Source organism: Anolis sagrei, chromosome 1, assembly GCF_037176765.1.
Source record: "Anolis sagrei isolate rAnoSag1 chromosome 1, rAnoSag1.mat, whole genome shotgun sequence".
Lineage (NCBI taxonomy): Eukaryota > Metazoa > Chordata > Lepidosauria > Squamata > Dactyloidae > Anolis > Anolis sagrei.
Window position 1 is genome coordinate 250,822,164 of NC_090021.1, and position 24,315 is coordinate 250,846,478.

At 43.1% G+C, this 24,315-nt stretch overlaps 2 protein-coding genes and 1 long non-coding RNA gene across 5 annotated transcripts in view; 1 reads left to right on the forward strand and 2 right to left on the reverse strand.

The window, feature by feature from the left end:
* The window catches only part of LMO1 (LIM domain only 1), a 126,301-nt gene extending 124,987 nt beyond the window's left edge, over positions 1–1,314 (reverse strand). The window contains exon 1 of one of the 2 annotated variants that reach the window (XM_060767437.2): positions 1,184–1,314. In XM_060767437.2, coding sequence (XP_060623420.1) covers positions 1,184–1,205 — 22 coding nt within the window. In that variant the 5' untranslated portion in view covers positions 1,206–1,314. Of the gene's footprint in view, positions 1–192; positions 288–1,183 lie in introns of those variants that run through there. The other variant, XM_060767446.2, reaches the window with a different exon arrangement.
* Positions 236–5,628, forward strand: LOC132770479 (uncharacterized). Of its 2 annotated transcripts, none has more exons than XR_009631002.2 (3): positions 236–314; positions 2,825–3,023; positions 4,101–5,628. It is a non-coding gene; the product is annotated as an uncharacterized lncRNA (long non-coding RNA). The 2 variants fall into 2 exon arrangements; XR_010908928.1 differs by lacking the exon at positions 236–314 and adding an exon at positions 431–846.
* A 15,275-nt stretch (positions 5,629–20,903) lies between these two features.
* LOC137096719 (uncharacterized protein PF3D7_1120000-like) lies at positions 20,904–22,019 on the reverse strand. The gene has a single exon (XM_067466721.1). It carries the CDS (start codon positions 22,017–22,019, stop codon positions 20,904–20,906), a length of 1,116 nt encoding a protein of 371 aa, XP_067322822.1.
* Between the last annotated feature and the right edge of the window lie 2,296 nt (positions 22,020–24,315).

Consider the following 24,315-nt stretch of genomic DNA (forward strand, 5'->3'; position numbering starts at 1 on the left):
CTGTTTCCCCCCAAGTAATTGCCCTTTTAATGAGCTCCGATAGCCTTCCACCCGGGAAGAGACTCCTGCCTCCCCTCCGTCGCCCTCCCCGACGGAGCCCGGCCCGGAGGCCCAGCAAGTCTGGGCAACAACCACACGCTTCTTGGGAAACTTGCACGCAGGCTGCCCACCCCCCTCTCTCTCCCAGCCCACCTCTCTCTTGTTCTTCTAAGTCTCACAGAAGACGCACATCGGCTCCTGCCCCACAACAAGACCCCAGGTCACCTTTCCTTGGAGGAAAAAGTCAGACGTCTGAAGAGCGAAGGGGCGAAAAGGTAGGAAAGGGGTCAGGGGAAAAGTGGAAGAGAAAGGAGGGGGCAGGAACAGGAGGAGAAGGCAAAGGATTGAGAGAGAGGGGGGGGAGAGAGAGAGAGGAAGGAAGGAAGGAAGGAAGGAAGAGGGGAGAGAGAGGAAGGAAAGAAAGGGAGGGAGGGAAGGGAAATGAGAGGTTGAGGCGCCAGGTTAGCGAATCCAGGGACAGAGGAAGACTCTCCAAACAAACGGAGTGAGTACGAAGAGTGCGTGTGTCCTCTCTCCAGAAAACTGAAGAGCGCAGGGGGCGAAAAGGTAGTAAGGAGTCAGAGGAAAAGTGGAAGGGAAAGAGGGGGCAGGATCAGGAAGAGAAGGCAAAGGCTTGTGTAGAAGCCAGGCAAAGGGAGGATTGAAAGAGAGCGATGGTGGGTGAGGAAGGAAGGAAGGAAGGAAGGAAGGAAGGAAGGAAGGAAGGAAGGAAGGAAGGACAGTGAGGGGTTGACACGCCAGGTTAGCGAATCCAGGGACAAGAGGAAGGCTCTCCAAAGAAACGGAGTGAGCATGAAGTGAGATGTGTGTGTGTGTGTGTCGGGGTCGATCGATCCGATCCCGTGGAAGAGTGTTGTCATTGGGACCGCCAGTGGGGAGGAGGGCGATCAGAAGCGCGCTCTCCCTCGTAGGCGGCGATCCTGTCCCAGGGCAGAGCGCTTTGCCCCGATGCCCCTCGCCATCTGCTCGCCTGGGGCAGCGGAGGGAGGAGGAGCGGAGCGGAAGGGCACGGAGCCAAGAGCGAAGCCGGAGAGGCCCGTTGCCCGCGATTCGCTGCTCCTTTCCCGGCCATCTCCTCCCTCTCCCTCCCTCCCCCTCCGTGCCCACCGCCGCCGCCACTCACCGTCCTCCTTGTCCAGCACCATGGTGGCCGGGATCGGCTGCCTCCGCCGCTCCGTCTCCGCGCTGGGCTCGCCCTCCAAGCCGCCGGTGGCTCTTCCTCCGCTCCGTTGGAAAATGGGGAGGGGGGGAGGAGGAAGCAACGCGCGCACTGGCGGCGGCAATGGGGCGGGCGGGCGGGGGGTGTTTAGCCAAGCGGGTGGGAAGGCACCCGGTGCTCCTGCCTCAGCCTCAGCCTCTTCTCTTCGCCTCTTCTCTCCCCCCCTCGCCCCCCCTTTCTTCTCCTCCCACCGCCCGGCTACACTTGCAGGACTTTTCACCTTGATCGCGCGCCGCTCGGGGTTAGAATTACAGCGGGGGGAACAAGAGAAAGCAAGCCAGACTCTCTCTCTCTCTCTCTCTCTCTCTCTCTTTACTCAGAGACTGGCCCCCTCCAACTGGGATGCCACTTTGGGAATGGCACGCACCGAGGAGAAAGGGTAAGGGAGGCCCGCCAGGCCAGGCTGGGTGCCTCCTCGTCCTGGCTTCCTTCGCCCTTAAGCTACGCCGAGGCGAGTCTTCCCCATCCCCATCCCCATCCTCCCCCTCATTACAAACAATCGCCGCCTGGGCTGTTCAGGGAGGGGACCCGCCGCCAAGCCCCCCAGCCCTTCCCGCAGCTCCCAAAGTGGGCTCGCCTCCCCTCTCCACCGGCCCTGATATTCAAAGGGGGACGGAGTGGGGAGGGGGAGGGAGGGGAGCGAAGGGGTGCCTGGAGGGGGGCAAGATGCGAACCTATCGCGGAGGCAAAGGCTGGCCTTCCTCTCTCTCTCTCTCTCTCTCTCTCTCTCACTCCCTGGCTCTCAATTTATGTGCTCGCGCTCTCTCCTGCCGCTGAATAAATGCCCGCATTTCCCAGGGACCCTCAGATTCCCCTGTTAATTAAATCAATTCATTATGCTCAGATCTGATTAGCAGCCCCCCCTCTCCCCCCTCTTTGAATCAATTATTCAATACACAAACATAATTGCCTGTGCCAGAGGTGTCTAAGTATTAGCTTATTTAACTCCAAGGACACTAATTACCCCTAGGGCAAGGGAACTTTTCTCATTAATTCTGACAAAACACAAAAGCACAGCTAAAGTGCGGGAAGGGGGGGGGGGGACATCGAGTGTGTGTGTGTGTGTGTGTGTGTGTGAGAGAGAGAGAGAGAGAATTGGGAAGGGAGGGCGGCAGAGCTGGGGAAAAAGAGGCCTTGCTGAGGATGCACGTGCTCCTGTATAAATAAGCCCGGCTTTCTTTCTTTTAGGGATGGATTTCGCCTCCTCCTCCTCCTCCTCCTCCTCACATCTCTCTCTTCTTCAGCTCTCTCCCTCCAATCCCCTCTCCACCTGCCTTCCTTAACTTTCCCAAAGTACCCAGCAAGAAAGGAATGGCAATGAACTTCTGTGGCACAGCTTGGGTGGAGAAAGAGTGCCGCAAGTCATATTCTTTCTGGGTTGCTGTGAGTTTTCTGGGCTGTATGGCCATGTTCCAGAAGCATTCTCTCCTGACATTTCACCTGCATCTATGGCAGGCATCCTCAGAGGTTGTGAGGACTGTTGGAAACTAGGAAAAGGGGGTTTATATACCTGTGGAATATCCTTTCTGTTTCTTTTTATTTTAGGGTGCAAAGAGAGGATCTCAGAGGCCTCCTTGATGGAGAAGATAACCACGCAGAGAGGGGAAAACAGCCCCTGGGTGCCATTTTGAGGAAAACAACCCCTGTGTTCCTTCCTCTCCTGAAAAATATAGAAGGAAAGGGAAATCTATGGAGGAAATCACCTTATGAAAGCAACAAACGGCACATGATTTACTATGTAGTGGTAACAGTAGTGAATTGTTTACAGCCTGAATTAATGTCAGTGCCCACTATTAATGTACTTGCTTCCTATGTTTACCATATAATGGGCCTGATTTTCCATTAGCAAAAACTAGAGTGCTGAAAAGAGACTAGGCAGAACTAATACAAACTGAAATCAACAATTATATGCAGGCGTGCACATTTTCCCTCTCTCTCTCTCTCTCTCTCTCTCTCTCTCTCCCAATCTCTCTGCCTGCCAGCCTCTTTAAAAGGTAGGGGTTGCAGCTTGCAAGGCTCCGGAAACCTTTTTTTCCCTGCCCCTCTCCAGCCTATGGCCTTCTGTGTTTGAAAAGGAGTTGTAATTGATTCCCTCCGCTCCCCACCCACCCACCCTTTGCCCCAAATTAGGAGTTTTCACTTTCTAAAGGCGCCTTTTGTTGCTGTCCTGCCAATGTGCACAGAGGTATCGAGGATACTTTTTTTTGTCTCCCCTGGCAGTGCATGAGCTGATCCATTAATCCATTTGGCTTTTTCTATATCAAGAAACTAATATTCACTCTGCTCAGTCAGGTTTTAGTTCAGCCCTTCTTCCTCCGGCACCTGGCTGGGTTTTTCATGCCATTGGTGCAAGCCAATTCTCCTTGATGGGTTTGCTCAACTTACTGGCTGGTTTGTGGGTAGGATCACAAACCACAGCCATGGCATTTTGTGTTTCTTCTTTCGTTATTTATTTATCCTCCTCTGCTGCTGCCGCCTCCAACAATGATTCGCAATCCCACATTGTCCCATTCACCCGTGTCAGGACTTTTGTGATTCAACTGGTTCATTTGGCAACTTTGGCCATTATCTTTAAAGCGCACCTTGTCCATATCACTTAAAGCCAAGAAGGAAAGAGAGGAAAGGGGAGGGGGACCTGGCAAGATAGTTGCCAAGTGAGCTTAACTGAAGCACACTCATTGCTTTTGCAAGTATTAATATGACTTGGAATATAGCACAGTGTTCCATTAGCTCAGGATGCGTTTCTAGGAGAATAAGGATAAAATGTCTCTGGCTTTGTAACACAACAAACCCTGTTAATTTTCTGGTCTTTAATTTTCAGTGGATGGCATATACTGCACCCACAGGAACTTGACCTGCTTAACTCAATGAATCACATTTTGAGAGAACATAAGAGAGCTGGAGAAGGACCAAACCGCAGAGAAAATCATTTTGCTGCAAAGCTCTTTTACAATAGGAGAAGACGTGGTAGGTTCAATCCTATCTGGGGAAATTTGAGTTTGGACGGTGGCTGTTTGGTATATAAAAATGCAAAGGATCTCAAAAGATTATGCGTAAACAGTGGGTATAGGGCAGTGATTCCCAACCTTTTTTATGACCAGGGACCACTCTCCAACATTAGTACCAAAAGGGTTACAAATCAGTTTTTGGTCAACTTTAGTTTCAGTTTGGGGTGCTAATTCAGAAAATTGTATTGGATGGACCACATCAGCTCTAGTTTCTGATACAGAACATATGCCATGGTCAGCGACATGGATGGAGTGGCAGGGGGTGCGAAAGGAGCGGAAATAAAATAAAATAAATAAAATAAAATAAATAAAGAGGAAGGAGGCTCACGGACCAGATTTTCTTCCTTACAGCCCACTGGTGGTCCATGGCCCACAGGTTAAGAACCACTGATATAGGGAAATAGACTTGCTTAAACTATTATATCTTTTGTTGTAGTCTAGGGAACATGAAGCCACCTCATATTGAATCTATATTCTCTGAGTGGCAGTCTCTTTCCAAGTCCTCAGGCAGACATCTTTCCTCACCAATGATGTCAAAAGAAGAAGTCAAAGATTAAACCTAGAATTGGAAGCAGGAGCAATGCAGGTGTTTTACCCTAAGGAAGAATAAATATTCACAACCTCGTGGATACACAACCTCCTAAGAATGCCAGGCAGGCCCTCCTCTCACTTCCACCATCATCACAAGCAAGGCTGGTGGGGATGAAGGCGACGACTTTCTCAGTGGTGACCCCCCAACTTTGGAACACCCTCCCCAGGAAGATTAGGCAAGCACCCACACTGTCCTTTCATAGGGAACTGAAAACCTGGATGTCCCAGCAAGTTTTCAAGAATGATTAGTCCCTGGGCCCAGTCCCGAGGTTGCCAAATAGTTCTCTGCTCTGCACTTCATCCACTTTCCCAGCCCTATGATACACTGTTTGCACTATCCCTTGCCCAGCCCTTTTTAATTGATTAGGTCCATTTTTAGCATTCTTGGCCATTGCTATTGTTGAACTTTGCCTGATGGAGCTCCTATGTATTTGGTCAGCAGTTCAGCCGGCACAAGGGCTTAACCCATTTCACTACCATGGCTCCAGCCAAGTGAGTGAACAACAGCCAAATCGCCAAATGAATAAATGGTAACAAAACATACTTATTGGGGAGTAGCCTGCCACACCTCAAGACCATACTCGTCTCTAATTAATTCCGACCCTGAACATGTTCTGCAAAATAGTTCTTAAAGGAGATTTACTCCTTTAGGTCTTTTAGGAGAATGGACAGAGTAATTGTGACACACCAGATCTATCTCCTTGATATATGAAGCTCTTCTACAAGTTTCCCCTATTTTTTTGGGGGGGGGGGGGGGAATAAAAGGATGTCAACTGCAGAAACATCCTAAGAATCTCTAGAGGTCTCTCAAAATGCCTGTGGCAGTGCATCCAAATACAGTGCACCCTTATTTCTGCTCCACTCTCCAAGAACTCAAAAATGGCATGGTGGAGGTGACTTCATTGCTTTCAAGGTGTGTTTTTAGTATTAACATCGGGAGATGTAGCTATATGTTACACATCAGGTCTCAATGTAGGATCTTGGATGATAGGTTTTCCTAAACTGAATAATATACTGTGCAACACTCTGGGATGTTTGAATAAAGTGAGAATCGTGTGGGAAGGAGAAAATGATTGTTCATCCTTTTGAGAATAAAATAATTAAACATTTACATCCCTATTGCAGACTTGATGCACTATCTTTCCACCTGGAGAAGGGCAGGAACAGGAGGAAGTTCTAATTTTCCCAAGGCCTTCCCATCTCTATGAAGTCTGTATGTTAAAGAATGACTATAATCTTTCCTCAAACTGAGAAGTGGGGTCTCAGCACATTGTTTCACAAATGTATGGCTGAGTAAACATCTGGATCTCAAACTTACAGACTCAATGCCCATGTGCTTGCTGTTGCATCATTTTGGTCTGTACTTCCAATATACTAAGGCACCTGCCTTTTGAATGCTATGAGATGTATGGTTAGTTTTTCAGTGTAAGCTCTCAGCTGAAAAGAGAGGGGAGGAGCAGCTTTAAGTGCTAGCAAACCAAAAGCTTTCCAAAAAGCATGCCTGTGGTATTGTTGTTCAAAATCCAAAAAGGCTTCTTTCATAGCTTTCAATCAACATCATTGCCATCTCAGCGCATCTCTTTGTCTACCATGAATCATTGGCAAGATGCATCCCATACAGCTTTTTCAGAGCCTTCCAGTGGGATGTTGACAAATTGCAGAGTTCCCAGCTGTTGGATGTCAGTGATCTTTCCTCATTCTGTATTCCATGCTTATTTCTGAAATCCAGATGTGGGATGAAATTTAATACTTTGTCTGGGAAAGCTAGCAACTTTTACAATCAGCTACTTACTGATGAGAGCTTTATTCTTTTTTACTTGTCAAGTTAATGGATCAAAAGGATCCACTTTTTTTAGAGTTGTGAGGAAGTTTCAGAATCAGTTCAGAATCCCTCCAGAATCTATCCACACCTCAAACCCATCTCCTTGTAAATATATATTTCAAATACACCTCAAATCCAAAAGAGCACAGGGCTGTCACAATGAAATTTCTCCCATGGCCAGCTGCAGGGAGCAAGGGAAATATGAGCTAATGAGACCATATCACTTCCTATTAAGAGCATGGAATGCTTGTGCAAATTGTCACCAGGCTTCTTGTGCAGTCCTTCAACCATAAAGGGTTCCAGAATGACTTCTGTGGTCTCACTGGGGCAGAGCTTACAACAGAGTCTTTTTAAAAAATACAGCCCTTGTCTAGTGACCATGTCCATGTCTTATGACCATCCTAACTGAAGCAATCTAGAAGCTGTAGACCAGTAAATATTGGGGATGATGATGGCAATGATGATGACGACAACAATGATGATAGATCTACAAGATTTCTTCTTACAGGAGATTTTACTTTGTGTGAAGCCCAAAGTTACCCAGTACATGTATAATTTATGATGCTTTAAACAACCCTACAATGCTCCTAGGAAAGTAAGCTAAGAACTGATATTCTTAGCTTACAGTTTGGGTTATTAGTTGTTCTCCATGACTACAAGGCAGAAGAAGCCTTTCAAAAATCCCCCAGTCATCTTGGAGAGATTTCATGGACCAGACCTGGGACAGGTTGTGCTTTCCTAATTAGTTATGGAAAACTCCACCACAATGGTTTTCCTGTTGATAACTTTCAACCAGCTGGTCCAACATTTCTTGGAGATTAAGTGGTGCCATGTGGCACATTCCATTAAGACAAATGCAGCAGCAAATGAAATCCATTCAGGACATCCCTGGAATTTTCTGTGTCACGTGAATCAGAACAAAAGAGATTGCATCATATGAGACTGATAGATTAATTCGTTGACTAGGGCATGGAAGTGGCAGTAGGAAAGGAGTTTTCATGGCAAGGAGGCATTCTACTGCGTTTTAGGAATTTTATAATTTTCAGATTTCTGTAATTTTATTAATGATATTTTATGCCCTATTGATTATACTTATATCATTGTATTTATACTTATGTATTGTTGCCTGCATGTGGCACTTGGAGTGCTTCTGTGAGTTGCCCTGAGTCCCTTTGGGGAGATGGTGGCAGGGTACAAAAAAGATTATTATTGTTATTGTTATTATTTCTCATTACTCCTCTTATAAAATGGGAAATGCTTTCATTTCTTCTTCACACAATGTGAAATGTACTGCAGTGAAAAAGTAATCCAATATGCACAAACAATGAGTAATATTTAAATATTTAAATTCTGGGCGAATTTCCAACCACTGTAGATCCATTGATATTAATATGACTATGTCCATGTATATGTTTGTGTTCTGTGAATACTATCACACAAGAGTTCAAATCGTTTCAATACAGACCAGCTCAGAGAGCTGCAAGTGAAGCCACATCCTGTAGTTCCTTTAATACCTGTGAATTCCCAGAGAAAGACACAACAGATTGTGCAGCCTAATAGCCAAAGTGCCAGCCTTGTGTTATAGAGCCACTGCACACATACTCTCTGGAGGTCTGGTTTTATGAGTTATCTTTGAGCTTTTTTTTTTTCCAGAGTGTCAAAGAGAAGGCTGTAGTTTCAGCACAGGTAATTTCACCCCAAATGCTCTGCGCTTAACAAAGATTTAAGGATGTTTTTTCTTTCAAAGCCAAAAAGCCTGCTTGGTATGATCAAGTCCAAATTTCATATGCAATTAAATGCAGTAGATTTGGTGGCAAGCTAACAAAGGTAAACCCTGGCTCATAAGAACGGCTGTCCAGGACAGTACTCAGCACTTGCACAAATCCCACTGAGAAACAGCCTTACATTCCAATTTAAGTTATTTCAAAATTGAGTCAGTGTCTTGTTAGGTGAGAGCTTTCCCTTACAGAACTATGTGAAGAAAGTACAAGTTTAGTAAGGTCAGTTATCACTGGCAGTGAAAGAACAAATGTGCGGCGGGGGGGGGGGGGGGGTAAGAGACTGGGATTGATTCCTTTTTGAATCTCATTCCACCAATGAAGTCCATGACCAGCCATTGGCAATCTCAGTTGCTTCATCCAAAGCTTTCACCCAATCTCCCATAATAATTTCCTCCTCCACCACCACAGCTATGATCATCATTGTCATTGCTATTATAATATAGCCTGGTTTTTGTAAGCTCTGGGACTAAGGGCAGCTTACCAAAATTAGAATAGATCCATACTTCAAGAAATAAAGCCCGATTGCTCATTGGAGGGAAAGATATTAGAAGCAAAGATGAAGTACTTTGGCCATATCAGATGATCGTGCTATTACCGCTCAAGCAGGGAGCTTTGAGATGGTTGAACAGAAGCTCTCCGAAGCTCTAGGTGCTCTTACTGCCTATTAGAGGGAAAACCAGCTGATCCCTAATCCATCTAAAACACAGACATGTGCTTTTCACCTCAAAAACAGGCAAGCATCCCAAGCTCTGAGGATTACCTGGGAAGGAATCCCACTGGAACATTGCAGCACACCCAAATATCTGGGAGTCCCTCTGGACCATGCCCTGACCTACAAGAAGAACTGCCTGAATATCAAGCAAAAAGTGGGCGCTAGAAATAATATCATACGAAAGCTGATTGGCACAACCTGGGGATCACAACCAGACACAGTGAAGACATCTGCCCTTGCACTATGCTACTCTGCTGCTGAGTACGCATGCCCAGTATGGAACACATCTCACCACGCTAAAACAGTAGATGTGGCTCTTAATGAAACATGCTGCATTATCACAGGGTGTCTGCGCCCTACACACTATTTAGCCGGTATTGCACCACCTGACATCCGCCGGGAAGTAGCAATCAATAGTGAAAGGATCAAGACAGTGACGTCTCCAGCGCATCCCCTGTTTGGATATCAGCCAGCACATCAACGACTTAAATCAAGAAATAGTTTTCTAAGATCTACAGAGACACTCTCTGGAACACCTCAGCAAGCGAGAGTCCAAAAGTGGCAGGCTCAAACCCAGAACCTCAACCAATGGCTGATACCAAATGAGAGACTCCCCCCTGGGCACACAGAAAACTGGGCGACTTGGAAGGCGCTGAACAGACTGCTCTCTGGCATAATGAGATGCAGAGCCAATCTTAAGAAATGGGGCTACAAAGTGGAACCCATGACATGCGAGTGTGGAGAAGAGCAAACCACTGACCATCTGCTGCAATGCAACCTGAGCCCTGCCACATGCACAATGGAGGACCTCCTTGCAGCAACACCAGAGGCACTTCAAGTGGCCAGCTACTGGTCAAAGGACATTTAATCAACTACCAAGCTTGCAAACCTTGTGTTTTGTTTGTTTGTTCTGTTAAAAAATGCAATTGCAACTGTTTGGTCTGCCCCTGACATGATAAATAAACCCCATTCCCTGGATTCGAACCACCAAACTTTCAGTCAGCAAGTTCAGCAGCTCAGTGATTTAACAGCTGCTTGTGTTAAAAGCCATTTAAAAGGATACCAATTAACAACAAATGAATATCAATAATACAGCATCTTATTAAATGCCCTGAAAACAATAAATTTACAGTGAATCTTGGGTGAGTGGGTAGGCTTCACACTCTGACAGAAGCATGCTAAGGAAGTGGCCTGTCTAGGAAGGGGACTCCAGAGCCTGGGAGCAGCTACCAAGAAGGCCCACTTCTGTGTTCTCATCCAATGTATTAGTATGGTTATGGGACAGAATTAAATTTTGCAAAAATCTGTCAAATGACCAGAAAACGACATACAGCATCCAAAGCAAATGTGTTTCCTCCTCTTATCGTTAAGCTTCTTGTTTTACCTATTTGTGCTCTCACTTATGGATGCTAGTTGGTAATTCTCTCTCTTCTTATACCCAAACAACTTATTCTCCATCATGCAAGCTTTGGAAAACACCACAACTGGCCAAGTACTCTAAATGCCTTCCTATAAACATGATTTTATAGGATGTCACCAGGATAGTTAAAGTGGAAATGCAGTGCTATAATTGTGTCACTACCCTTCTGCCTCCATATCCATATTTCCTTTCCTCCTTCCTTTCCTCTTTTACCAATATGCATTTGTCTATTGGCAACACAAGGAAAGCAGGGGAAGGGAAGAAGCAAGTTAACCACTGACGGCTGAGGCAAAATAATCTTCATTTTCAATGTAAATTATAGATTTTTTCCTAATTATATCAGAATTCCAACATATAATAATGGTATTGTATAGTACTAGTATAATAAGCCCAAATAAAGGAGACAGAGAAAAAGTTAATAAACTGTAACTTGAGGTGTAGAACCCATGACTCACTAGATGTTATTGGACTATTTATTTATTTAATCGATTGTTCTTGTAAACTGTCCCTTGACCATTATTTTCTGGGACACGGCCAGTCTGTTAAGAACATAACATGCAACAATGCAGCAATTGTGCCATAAAACAATATCTTAAGTCAGCAGAATATAAAACTATAGACCGCTAGATTTTTGTGCACATAAAAAGTACAATAACTACAAATCCCATCATCCATGGCCATTAGTCATGCTGGCTCAGGTTGAATAATACCAGAGTCCAACAACAGCTATAGGGCCAAATGTTCCCAGACCCTACAATAAAGAGATAAAATGACAGACAAGTTCTAATTCCTGGTTTCATTGCTCCCTTGGTTAGGTAATCTTAGTTGTAGTCAATAGGATCACAGAGAGGCCCTTCCCAGACTTTCATTTGAAAAGACAAACTGAGGCAAATTCCAAAGGGCAATGCCAACATTTGGCTTATTATAGTCTCTCATTTTCAAACCGAACGTGCCAGTCGTTGCTGGACATAATTTGCATTTACAAGAAACCATGTTTTTGGAACAAAATATAAGGCTTCTCAAAACACACACAAAATTTAATATAAACCTCAATAATTCTGTTTAAAATACAGCACTCGATGCACTCAGGGCAGATTTGCACTATAAACACCCTTGCAAACTATCTATAGTGCCTTGGAAGTATCTCCAATTTGCATAAATATACCTCAAATATTTATAGATCAGTAGATATAAATGTGCATTTAAAGATGACTGCAAAAGTGCATTACAACAGAAAGCTCTTACACATCTTCCAATTAATTCAAATAATTGCGCACAGGCTTATTAAATTACACATTAGATAGATAAAATATGGCTTACCATCAGTTGCAAGCACTAAAATACTTTTAGAGAGAAGTTTCCCTGCCAAGTCGCCAGTAATAGCAATGCTGGAGTGGAAATGTTGCTTTGGGATCGGGGGCCATGGGGCGACTGATATTAGAAGTTATATTACAGGGTTGCTCCCCACTGCTTTTAAACAGCCCTTTCATCATCCAATATTTCAGCAAGCCTTTCAATATTCGAAAACAAACTTGGAAAAGTTACTTCTTTTGGATGGCAGCTCCCACAGGAGGATTCCAAGAATAATAAATCAAAATTCACTGAATCATTTACATTGGCATAACCAGGGATTATGCCATTGTAAATACTTTTTCAGACTTGGAGCAAGGAGGTATTCAGTGTCTTCTTGGACTTCTGTTCCATAATGGGACAACAACCCACACTAGCCAGCAAAATGGGTGACATAATATGGCAAAATGTTTTGAAAACTATGCAGTTCTCCCTCCTGTCCTCACATACATATCTAATGCAGTTGCTCTCTATAGCTGACAGAGCAGGACTTTTCACTTCCACAAAATTTAAATATTCAGAATCTCAGTATGCATTATGGGCTGGTAGGATAGTGAGATTGAACTCTGAAGAGACAAAAACAGTAGCAGGAGTCCAAAGAAGACTTTTAGCATAGAGAAAAGGCTTCTACCAGCCTACAGGGCGACGGGTTGCCCATTTTCACCACCCACTACAGTCTTCCAAATCAAATCAATCTTTGCAAGATATTTTGGTGCTCAGGAGCAGCTTTTGGATGGACTCCTGAGCAAGATGTAGGAGCAAAGGGGAATACTACAGACACTGTATTGTGGTCCTGCTTGCCTTTTGCTAGACAATATGGTGCAACACACAATCCAGCACCCACCACCAAGGTATACATAGAGGATGCATTCAAGCACATAACGGGATCCAGTGGTGTTCATGTTTATTCCATAATGTGTAGGCACAAAAATGTTTCAAAGGTCTGGAAGGGACCATTGCTTTCTGCCTAAACATCAGGTTTTGGGGCTATGTCAAGTTGGAGTATTCTGGGAGTTCTAGTCCTAAAATAGTCCACATCCTTGCTTGCATTATTTTTTGTGTCACAAGCAACTTCCAAGTCGCTTCTGGTGTGAGAGAATTGGCCATCTGCAAGGTCATTGCCCAGGCTATGCCTGGATGTTTTTGATGTTTTACCATCCTTGTGGGAGGTTTCTCTCATGTCCCTGCATGGAGAGCTGGAGCTGACAGAGGGAGCTCATCTGCACTCTCCCCGGATTCAAAACTCTGACCTGTTGGTCTTCAGTCCTGCAGGCACAAGGGTTTAACCCATTACGCCACCAGCGGCTACTGCTTGCATAATGTCATAGTTTCATTTGAAACTATGACTGAATGGTGCTTTTCCTCTTTTCTTCAGATTTAACAGGACGCATCTTCAAATCATAATTGTCCATTAAGGAAAAAGCAGTATCAACTATGGGTGCATCTACACTGTAGAAGTAAGGAGCTTCACACCACTGTAACTGCTATAACTTAATGCTATGGAATCATGAGAATTGCAGTTTTACCAAATTTTTAGTCTTCTCTGCCAAATATAGCTAGCAACTCACCAAACTACAAATCCCAGGATTCATAGTGTTGAGCCTTGGTAGTTAATGTGATGTCAAACTGCATTCATCCTACAATGTAGAGCCAGCCTGATTCTTTGATATGTCAAGCTTATTAAATGGCCAATAGTCCAGTAAAGGACAAGGAAATGATAAATATCCCAAAACATTCAGAATAAAAGACACATAAATGCACACAAAATAATGTCTTGAACCATCTCTGCACAATGAACTGATGGAGTTTGGACTATGCAAAAAAGAAAGTGATGCTATAACACTACATAGATTTTGGTATGCCTCGTTCAGAGGCAAGGAATAATGCATTATTTCCCCAGCAGCTTATTCATATAATTAGACGTAACACGCCTGCCCCCAATACCATTTTACTGGATCTTTTTATAGAAGCCTTTCCAAATGAAAGTGCTGTTCCCAAGCAGAAGTTACAGAGAAGTTATAAGAGTAACTATACACTTTTTTCCTTGGGTTGGTACCACTTTAAAGCTTTTATATGCCTACAAGATGCTAGTGGAGGGTAAATCTAGCCTTGCTTGAAAAGCAGTGATTAAAGTTTTTAAGCAGCACAAAGATTTTATACAGAGTGGTATCATATTCGAGACCAATTAAATGTCATCTTAAGTACTTAACTGAAGCATTTTTATGTGTTTGGAATCAGTTAAGTGGAAGGTGCCAAATTAAACTTGCATTTAAATTTTGTCACAGAGTTAATCTCAGGAGATTATGCATCGTATTTCAAGAATGATTTCAGAAAGCTTTCAGTAAGTCTCCGTTAAGTTTGCTTAAGGAGGCACAGAAACTTCAGTAAAGAAAGAAAACAGAAGGGCAGTTTTCTAGGTCCTTCCTTCCACCAAGAGTGTTGATAACTAGACAAGTGCTGTAATTACATCCAAAGTAATGCAAAGGCATTGCATTCGGGAAGTTTTAGCCAAGTTGCACTCACTAGCAGCATTAGCATTAACAGCATTTTCTTCATAGGCAAAGCCTTCCTCTTAAAAAAAAACCTAGAAGGAGAAGAATTTCTCTGAATGCACCTTAGATTTGTATCATGTTATAATAGAATGTCATTTATTTATTTGTTGAATTTATTTATATTTATGTCTTTCTCCTGACATGAAACCAAGATGGATTACAACAAGGCTAAAACATATAGAACTAAAAACCTCAAGATAAAAAGGTGACTCACAATTCAACAAATTACTTATTAACAATTTTTGTGTGTGTGTGTGAGGAGCGACTTGAGAAACTGCAAGCCACTTCTGGTGTGAGAGAATTGGCCGCATGCAAGGACATTGCCCAGGGGACGTCTGGATGTTTTGATGTTTTATCATCTTTGTGGGAGGCTTCTTAATGCCCTCAAATGGGGAGCTGGAGCTGACAGAGGGAGCTCATGCACGCTCTCCCTGGATTCGAACCTGTGACCTGTTGGTCTTTAGTTCTGCTGATGCAAGGGTTTAACCCATTGTGCCACTGGGGGCTCCTTACCTATTAACAATTCTTATATTAATATTATAACAAGATACCATATTAAAAATAGCATCCCTTCACTCCCCATCCTCCCTCACATCCAGAATGCCCTTGTATTGTCATTTTTAAACTTTCTGTGGAAATTATTAGAAGTTGAAATATTTCCCCTAATACAAAGGATTTGACAAATTTTGACATAACTGTGATCACCATACTTGTATATCGAGTATTCTAAAAGCTGGAGCATTTTAGTCTACTTGTGCAATTTTTACTGACTGTACCTAAAGAAAGAATTTTTATGACATTTTCAACTCAAGAGTTTTTTTTTTTAAAAAAAAATTCCACAGGGTTTTTTTTAAATAGGAAAAATGCAGAGACAATGTAAATCCACTTGAGAATGTTTGTGCTAATTTGAGGTCAAAGTGTGGAAGCCCCTTTGACACCACTGAACTGAAGGGATACCTTAGCATGTTGGAGAAGTAGCATGGAGAAAATGAATCCTTAGAGGAACTTGGATATCCAGTCTAACATCCATGCCACTTCAGAGCAATTATGAGTCTGAAGGCCTTTTGTCTGCTTGAGGTCCAACAGGAGTGATGTGTATAATTAGTAAAGTGACTGCATTTTGGAACATGTGGGCAGTATTTGCTGAGCAGCTTTGAAGGACATGCATGCCTGGAGCACATCTAACCACTGATAAACAGCCCATGGGTTTAAAGATAAATTCCTATTCTGGCAGTATCTCCCCAATAAACCAGGAATACTTTCCTCAGAAGAGCCTAAGAGTAGAAAATTGCTGCACAGTACTATTGCTTTTATGCAATTTTTTAAAAAGTACAAGATTCATATTTGTTGCCCAACTTTTTGGGTTGACAGAAAGGTTTATTTTGTTTTAAGTTGGAAATAGCAATTGTCTTGTTGGGACATAGAAATTATGTTGGTTACATTATTGGTTAGAAAAGAAACTGTTATCAGCCATTCAGAATAAAATTTTCATCTTTGAAAAGGTATGGGTTTTTTGGCCCTACTTATTTAGGTATTTTAGAAATATAATATATCATTTAGTGAACTCTCTGCTAGTAAATATGGATTTGACTATCTGCATTCATCTAGGTTAACTCCCAATCCTGACAGGTAGTTAGAAACTCAATAAATTTCTATGGGTAAGCTGTTCAGGTTTTGAACAAGAAGGAAAGCAATCTTGTTCTTTGAAGGCACTTTATAGCTATGCGGACAATTGGATTCTGTCATATGGAGGATCTTGGTAAACACTGGATTGGATGCTGTCATAATTTGATGAGCTGCTCATTGTGAAAAGCACTCTTATTCTGCTGATAGTATTGAATTTAATAAGTCCCCAGAGCTTAGAAAAACAGAAGGGGGTTCAGAGCACTTCATCATATGTTCAGATGATGTGGGGGGCACCCGACCTTCCATATTCATGTTATATGAACTCTTCAAAAGCTGCCAAGTATTAAATATAAACAAACCTCTTCCTAGAACAAAAATGGTAGGAGTAAGTTGCCAGATTTGCTATAGAAATTACTCGGTGTTATTTAATTCTGTTTACAATTTTAACAGGGATGACTTCTCATGTGATTACAACCTGTTTTGAAAAAATTATAAGGGGGGTTCGGGTCGTATCTAATATAAATTGACAAGAAATTCATTATTTTTTCCCTTTTGTTATTAAAAAAATCTACGAGATATAAGCTATATCTGGTGGAGGAGGTGTTAAGCTATACCTGGTGGAGGAGGTGGTCCTGTAGGGCTTGGAGTGGCTCTTCTCTTTTTTTTTTTATTATTTTTTATTAAAGTGCAGTTTCAGACATATTACAACATACATCAGGGGAGGGGGGAGTGGGTAGGGGAAAAAGGATGGGTAGAAGGTAGGGGTTATAGTTTATTTTACAATGTTATACACACGCTACTGTAGAAAAAGGCTTAAAAACTGGGTTAGAGGGGGGGGGTGGAGAAAGGGAAGGGGAGACAGTAGAGGGGGGGGTTGGGGGGAGGTTGACTTCCGTCTCCGTTTACACCGCGTTTTTGAATTGGTTTGTTAACTTCATATCTTTTTGTAGAAGGGCTGTCCCTTGTGTTTCTAAAGAGCTCTTAAGTTAAATCACTCTCTCATCTCTCTATTTATTTTCTTTCTTCTTCCAGGAATTTACTAAGTAAGTTCCAATCCGTCCTTTTTAAGGGACGGCCATTTGATTCTTTCAGAGCATACGTTAACGTGTCCATTTCTTTTATCTCTAAGACTTTCTCCAACCATTCCTGTTCTGTCGGGATTTCCTTTAGTTTCCACTTTCTTGCAAATACGATTCTCGCTGCAGATGTAAGATACGTTAATAGGATATCTTCGTTTGTGGCTAACTCCCATTCCTCTTTGAATAGACCTAATAGGTAACATTCTGCTCTTTCATTAATCCTGATGTTAAATATTTTCTCACAGATTTTGTTAATTTTTTTCCAGTACATCTGGGCAATGGGGCAGGACCACCATTGATGGAAGAAGGTGCCGGTTTGGTCTCCACACTTCCAGCACCTGTTATTCGCTGTTTTGTACATCTGGCCTATCTTTTGGGGAGTTATGTACCAACGATGGAACATTTTGTACCAATTTTCTTTTAGTACAGTGGCATACATGTATCTGATCTTTTTCGTCCAGATTTGCTCCCACTCGTGAAGGCTAATCGTCCTGCCTAGGTTCCTGGCCCATTTGACCATGCAGTCTTTAATTTTTTCTTGTTCTGTTGCCCATTCTAATAGAAGATTATATATGGTAGTGATGTTCTTCTTATCAGTTTTTAGGATCTTTTCCCAGAACCGGTCTTTCTCCAGGAATCCTTTTTTCTGATCTCTATTGAAGTGCTCCCTTAGCTGGAAGTATTGGAGCCATGAGAGTGAGTTGAATTCCTTAGTTAGTTCTTCCTTCGTTTTTAATTGTAGGGTTCTGTCCTTTCTTATTGTTGAGGTTCTGTAGGTCGGCCATTTCCTCCAGCCTAATAATCTCCTTTGTTCCGCCTCAATAGGGGAGAGCCATGTGGGGATTTTCCCTAGGTATAAGATGTTTTTATATTTTTCCCAGATTTTCAAGAGAGGTCTTCTGATTGCGTGGTTATTAAAGTTTTTTTCCTTTTTGGCTTGGTCTAGCCATAAATAGGCGTGCCAGCCAATTCTCAAATTAAAGCCTTCTAGAGCTAGCATTCTTTCTTTTTCCAATAATATCCAGTCTTTTATCCAGGATATTCCACAGGCGTCATGGTAAAGGCCCAGGTCTGGTAGACCGAGGCCGCCTCTCTTGGTTGAATCAATCATACTTAGATGTTTTATCCTGGGTTTCTTACCGTTCCAGATGAACGATCGTATTATTTTGTTCCAATTGTTGAATGTGGTTTTACTTTGAATTATGGGGAGATTGGAAAAGAGGAAAAGAAGCCTTGGTAGGATGTTCATCTTGACAACGCTTATTCTTCCCAGCAAGGAAATCTTAAGATTGGACCAGTTCTTGAGGTCTTTTTTTATTTTGTCCCATACCGGCGTATAATTATTCTTAAAAAGATTTGCATTATTCGCCGAGATGTAAATACCCAAGTATTTTAATTTTGAGACTATTTGCAATCCTGTAACTTGTTTAAGTTTTTCCTGGTTTGTCTTATTTATGTTTTTTGTTAAGATCTTTGTCTTTTCTTTGTTAATTTTAAAGCCTGCCAGCTTCCCGAATGACTCTATTTTTGCTAGCCAGGTTTGAGCATATCTTCTTGGCTCTTCAATGACACCAATCAGATCGTCCGCAAAGGCTCTGAATCTCAGGGCCTGTTTCCCAGCGCTTAGTTGGGGGAGGGATTTGTCTGTTCTAAGATTTCTGAGTAGAATTTCTAAGGTCAGGATGAATATGAGTGGGGAAAGTGGGCAGCCTTGTCTGGTCCCTTTCTTTATAGCAATCTTTCTTGATGGATGGTTGTTGATCCAAAGGGTGGCATTTTGTGTGTTGTAAATTGCTCTTATCGCGTTTATAAAACTAAAGCCAAAGTCCATTTCCTCCAGGATCGAATGAAAGAATTCCCAGCAGACATTGTCGAAAGCCTTCTCTGCATCGACCGCTATGAAGGCGACTTCTATCTGGTGGTGGAGGTCGTAATATTCCATCAGGTCGATGATGTTTCTTGTGTTCTCTTTCATATGTCTCCCCGGGAGGAAACCTGACTGCTCTTCCCCTATCCACTTGACTAGGAAGGTTTTCAGTCTCTCACCAAGGATCGAACTGAATATCTTATAGTCTAGGTTAAGAAGGGATATGGGCCTATAGTTCCTTACTTCTGTTGGATCTGCGTTTTCCTTTGGTATCACGATAATGGTTGCTGAGTTCCAGGAGTCAGGGATCTTTTTCTCCATCATAGCTTTATTCATGACTTTTTTCAAGTGCGGAGTGATTTCCTCACACATTGTTTTATAAAACGAGGCCGTGAAACCATCTGGGCCCGGGGCTTTCGCTGGTTTAGATCTTTTTATCGCTTTTTTGATCTCTTCTTCTGAGATCTCTTTATTGAGTATTTCTCTCTCTTGGTCTGTTATTTTCCCCAGTTTCTGTGCTCCCAAATAGGACATGATTTCATCTTTGTTGATTTTGTCCTCTGAGTATAGTTGTTCGTAATAGTTGGAGAATTCCTCGATGATATCTGAGTCTGTGGTGGCGTCTCCTTTTGTCGATTTGATTCTCACGATATAGCTTTCTTGTTTTTTCTTCCTGATCTTCCTAGCTAACCACCTCCCTGGCTTATTCGCCTGTTGGAATTCTTTCTGCCTGATAAACCGTAGTTGGTTTCCTAATTCTTCTATTGTCAATGATGACTTCTGTCTTCTGAGGTGGTCCAATTCTTTTTTTACTTTCTTGTCTTCCACGTTGTTTTTGAATTTTTGTTCCTCTATTTCTAATGCTTTGTTGATCTCCCTTAGTTTCTGGTTTTTTGCTCTGTTCTTTTTAGCCTTCTGTTTTATAAAATGGCCCCTCATCACGGCTTTACAAGCATCCCACAGGGTTTCAGTTCTAGTATCCTGAGTGTCGTTCAATTCGAAGTACTCTCTTAGCAATTTTTTATTCAAATCGATGTCTTTTTCATCTTTAAGTAGGTTATTGTCTAGTCGCCATCTGGGTTGTTCTCTCCTTTGATTTAATATTATTTCTAGGGCGCAGTGATCTGACAGGTCTCTGGGGAAGATTTTAATATTGGAGATCTGTGGATTGATAGATTTTGAGGACCAGACCATATCTATTCTGGACCACCTATCGTGGCGACCAGAGTAGAATGTATAGTCTCTTCCCGAGATGTTTAAATTCCTCCAGGAGTCTTCTAGGTCCCATTCTTCTTTAAATCTCAGAAACTTCAGCGGTAGAGTATTAAGTTTATCCCCTCTGGATTTTTTAACAGCTTTACTTTTGTCCCAGTCACTATTTATTACCCCGTTAAAGTCACCTAAAAGAATTAGATGGTCATGCTCCGTCTCATGAATTTTTTCGTTCAGTTCTGTTATGAATTTTGTTTTGGGGCCGTTTGGTGCATATAAATTACAGAATAGAATAGTTTTATTCCCCTGTTTTATTTTTACTCCGATTATCCTTCCATCCAGATCTTTGAATGCAAGTTCTGGAGATAGGTTTTCTCTCACATAAATTATCACCCCTCTTTTTTTTTCTGCTGCGGATGAATGGAATTCTTTCCCCAAAGCTTTATTTATTAAGTGAGCGGTGTGTCTATGCGCTATATGGGTCTCCTGTAAGGCGATCAAATCATAATTACTTTTCTTAAGTCTATCAAATAAGTTCCTTCTTTTAAAAGGCGAATTAAGACCATTGACATTGTTACAGAAAATCTTTATTTCTCTCATACAATCATTCATTTTTCTTGTGTTGCTCTTGCTCTTCCTGAGCTGGTCCTGTGTTGCCTGGTCCGTTTCCGTTGTTCAAGGGTTTGGTTTTAGATTCCTTTGCCTTGGGTTCATGGTGTTTGTCCTTATCTGGTGAGCTGAGGGGGCGTTTCAACTGTTTTCCCCCCAGAAGTCTCTGGTCTCTTGGTAGTTTTCCTTGGTCTTTCATATAATAGTCATAGAAATCCCTCGCCTTCTCCTCGTTGGTCAGCCAGTGTTTTTGCTCTTTATATGACACCATTAATCCTTCCGGTTTTTCCCATCTGAACTTGATGTTAGCCTTCTTAAGTTCATCTGAAAGGAAGAAGTATTTTCTTCTTTTGGCTATTATGGACTGGGGGAATTCTTTCATAATAATCACTTTATTGTCTTTGTATGTTGGAGGTGTGTTGCTGTTAATTCTCAAAATCTCCTCACGTGTTCTTTTTTTAGAAAAGTGAACTATTGTGTCTCTAGGTGTTTTGTTTATCTTTGAGAAATTCGTTGTAATTCTATACGTTTTGTCGATTTTCAAATCAAGGTCTTTTTCTTCCTTGTTGAGCATGGTCGCTGTCAGTGTGATGATTATTTGTCTTATATCTTCATTAGGCTCTTCTATTATGTTTCTGAATCTTAGTTGGGACTCTAGGTCTTTCATTTCCAATTTTTCCTGCAACTCTTTGGTTTTTGTGATTTCCGATTCTAATTTTTTAATTTTTTGATCTAATTCTGTGTGGGCTTTCTCCGTTTTTACTTTGTCATCCTTGATTTTTTTTATATCTATGGCCATATTGTTCATTTCTTCTTTTAGGGTCCCAACTTCGGATGTGAGGTCTTTCCTTAGTAGTTGTAGTTCTTCTTGAAGGTTTTTTTGTTGTGTTTCTTGTTTTGTTTCTATTCTTTTAAGGTCTTCTTTCAATTCATTCTGTTTTTCTGCAATCTTCAAGATTTCTCTTAATATCTCTTTGTTTAACGATTCTTCCGTTGTTGAGCCCTTTTTTGTTTGACCTTTGGGTTCTTTGTTTTCTTTAACTTCCTTTGGGTCTTTCACTTCCCTGTTGTCTTTGTCTGTTTTTTCCAGTTTTGCCTTTGGTGTCGTCATTTTCAGTTTGGTGGTCACGTAGGTAAATGTTCTTGCTTTTTCCTGCTAGGTTATAATTGTTTTTCAGTATTGTGAGGGTCGCTCAGTTAATATTTACACCTCTGGGTAGAAAAGGGGAGGGGGAGGTGGAGGGGTGTGGGGGTTTTTATTTTTCTGATTACCTCTTCAGATCTCGTCTCTCAATAGAATTTGCTATAGTCCTTTATGATTAGCTTGCTAGCTGGGCGTATTTTTGTGATGTCCGCCCCAGAGAGGAGGTGATGAAGGGTGGGGGGGGGGGAAGGAAAGGAATGATCAAAGGGTTAGGGTAGTTCAGGGTATGGGAGGGGGGAGATTGGCAGGTTTGATGGATCGGGGGAAGCCCGGGGGGATAGGGCAGTTGCCAGAGATCGCCTCTGTCTCTTCGGCCCTCTGCACTCTAGGATGGGCTGTTCTGCAGTTTACAGTTCTCCCCCTTTTGACTCAGATTTCTTCTCTTTACTTCAGTTCTTAGATTCTTAGATTTTTAAATTAAATCACCTTTAAATCTCCTCTTTCCTCCCCTCCCTTTCGTTACTCCTGTAGTTTGGTCTTTACCTCGAACCGTCTCTTGGTTTTCCGCTTCCCGCGCGGGTCTTTCCCTCTTTATCCTTGCCTTGCCGTGCTCTTCGTTTACTCTCCGTTTCCCTCTTCTCTCTGTTCCGCTCTCTTAGTTTCTTTGAGGTCTCTCCTCTGCTCGAGTAGGGTATGTTACCCAATTTTTCTTCCTCCTTTCTTCCCTCCTCTCTCTGGCTCTGGCTGAGGGGGTCTTTGGCTCTCGCGCGATTTGCTTCACCCTCCTCGCCCCTCCCTCTCGTGTGTGTGATATCGCGCGTTCCTCCGAGACTTCCCACCGAGACTTCCAAGGGTTTCCGCGTCTCTTCCGCGTAATCCCGCTCCACGTGGCCCTCCTTCTGCTGGCTCTATTCACATTAAGCTTCTCAGGTGGCGGATTGGTGAGAAGGGTAGGTGTTAATTACTTTAATTGCTTTAGATTGACCTTTAGCGTCTTAGTTGGAGTTCTAGTATCTAGTTTTCGGTCTCAGCTGGTTGCGGTTTGGGATGGGTTCCCTAGATCGCCTGAAGAGTTTCGCCACAGCTAGCGGGGAGATGTTTTATATTAAATTTCAATATAAAAAATAAAGTATAAAGTCAATAGATCTTCTCTTATTTCCTTTGTTTCCTTGTGGGTTTATGGGTTTATGGAACCCGGCGAATATGTAGTTTACCCAAGCCGGGGAGGGTTTATTACCAATCAACTCTTCTTTAATTGTTTGGTTTCAATTGGTTTCAATTCCCTTTAACAGCTCGGGTTTTTAGGTATTAATCTCTGGAATGGTGAGATATCTTTAAAGAATGAATAGAGTGAAATTGAGTACTATGTACTCTTTTCATTAGGGTTCAGTTCCATAGATTTCTCAATCAACGTCCCTTCCAGGGATAGCCCTCCGCGGTGAAAGCGGATTCTCACAGGAAAAACTTACGTTCCTCCATGGCTGAAGATTTCCTGCAGCCAGTCTTGTTTTCTATCTTCTGTGATAGCAGAGCTGGGTTGGCAGTTAATACTGGCGTTCTGCCAGCTTCCCTTTCCCTCGGTCCGCCTAACCCCGCCACAGCCTACCCACCGGCCCCCACCCTTGAGGGGTGGGCGTCATTGGGGTCTGCCGGGCGTTCGGGTTATTTGCGCTCACCCCCGCTTTTTCGCTGGGGTGAGGGGGGGGGGTAAAGTCGCCCACCGACCGCTCCGAAAAGGTTGGCGCTCAGGAGCTCCTAAAGCGCCCTGCCTGCCGCCATCGCAGCTCACCGGAAGACCCGAGTGGCTCTTCTCTATCTGCTACCTGGCTTTACGGGAGCAGGTCTTGCCCTGCGCTGGGCCTGGTGTGAGCCGCTCACCTGATGGCCTCCCATGCTAGTGCTACCTCTTGTGAGAGAGCCTCAAGCCTCATGAGAGGTAGCCTTGGTGCCTTCGGCAGACCTCCTCCTCCATCGGGTGCACAGCTCGCCCAGCCCCAGTGCAAGAGAGCACCTGCTTGGGTAAGACTGGGTGGCGGATGGAGCAAGCAGGTCCTACCCTGTGCCTGGCAGAAGAAGAGGCCCCAACGAAGACTGCAGGCCCTGCTTAAGATGGCGGGTACTCTTCACCAGAGAGCTTCAGTGGGGCCTCCTCCCCTGTCAGGCACACAGCTTGCCCCAGGCCCAGCTTATTACATGCATTTATAGATACATAAACATGCACATTTCCCTGAGGATGAGCCACAGAAATATTAATTTTGGGGAC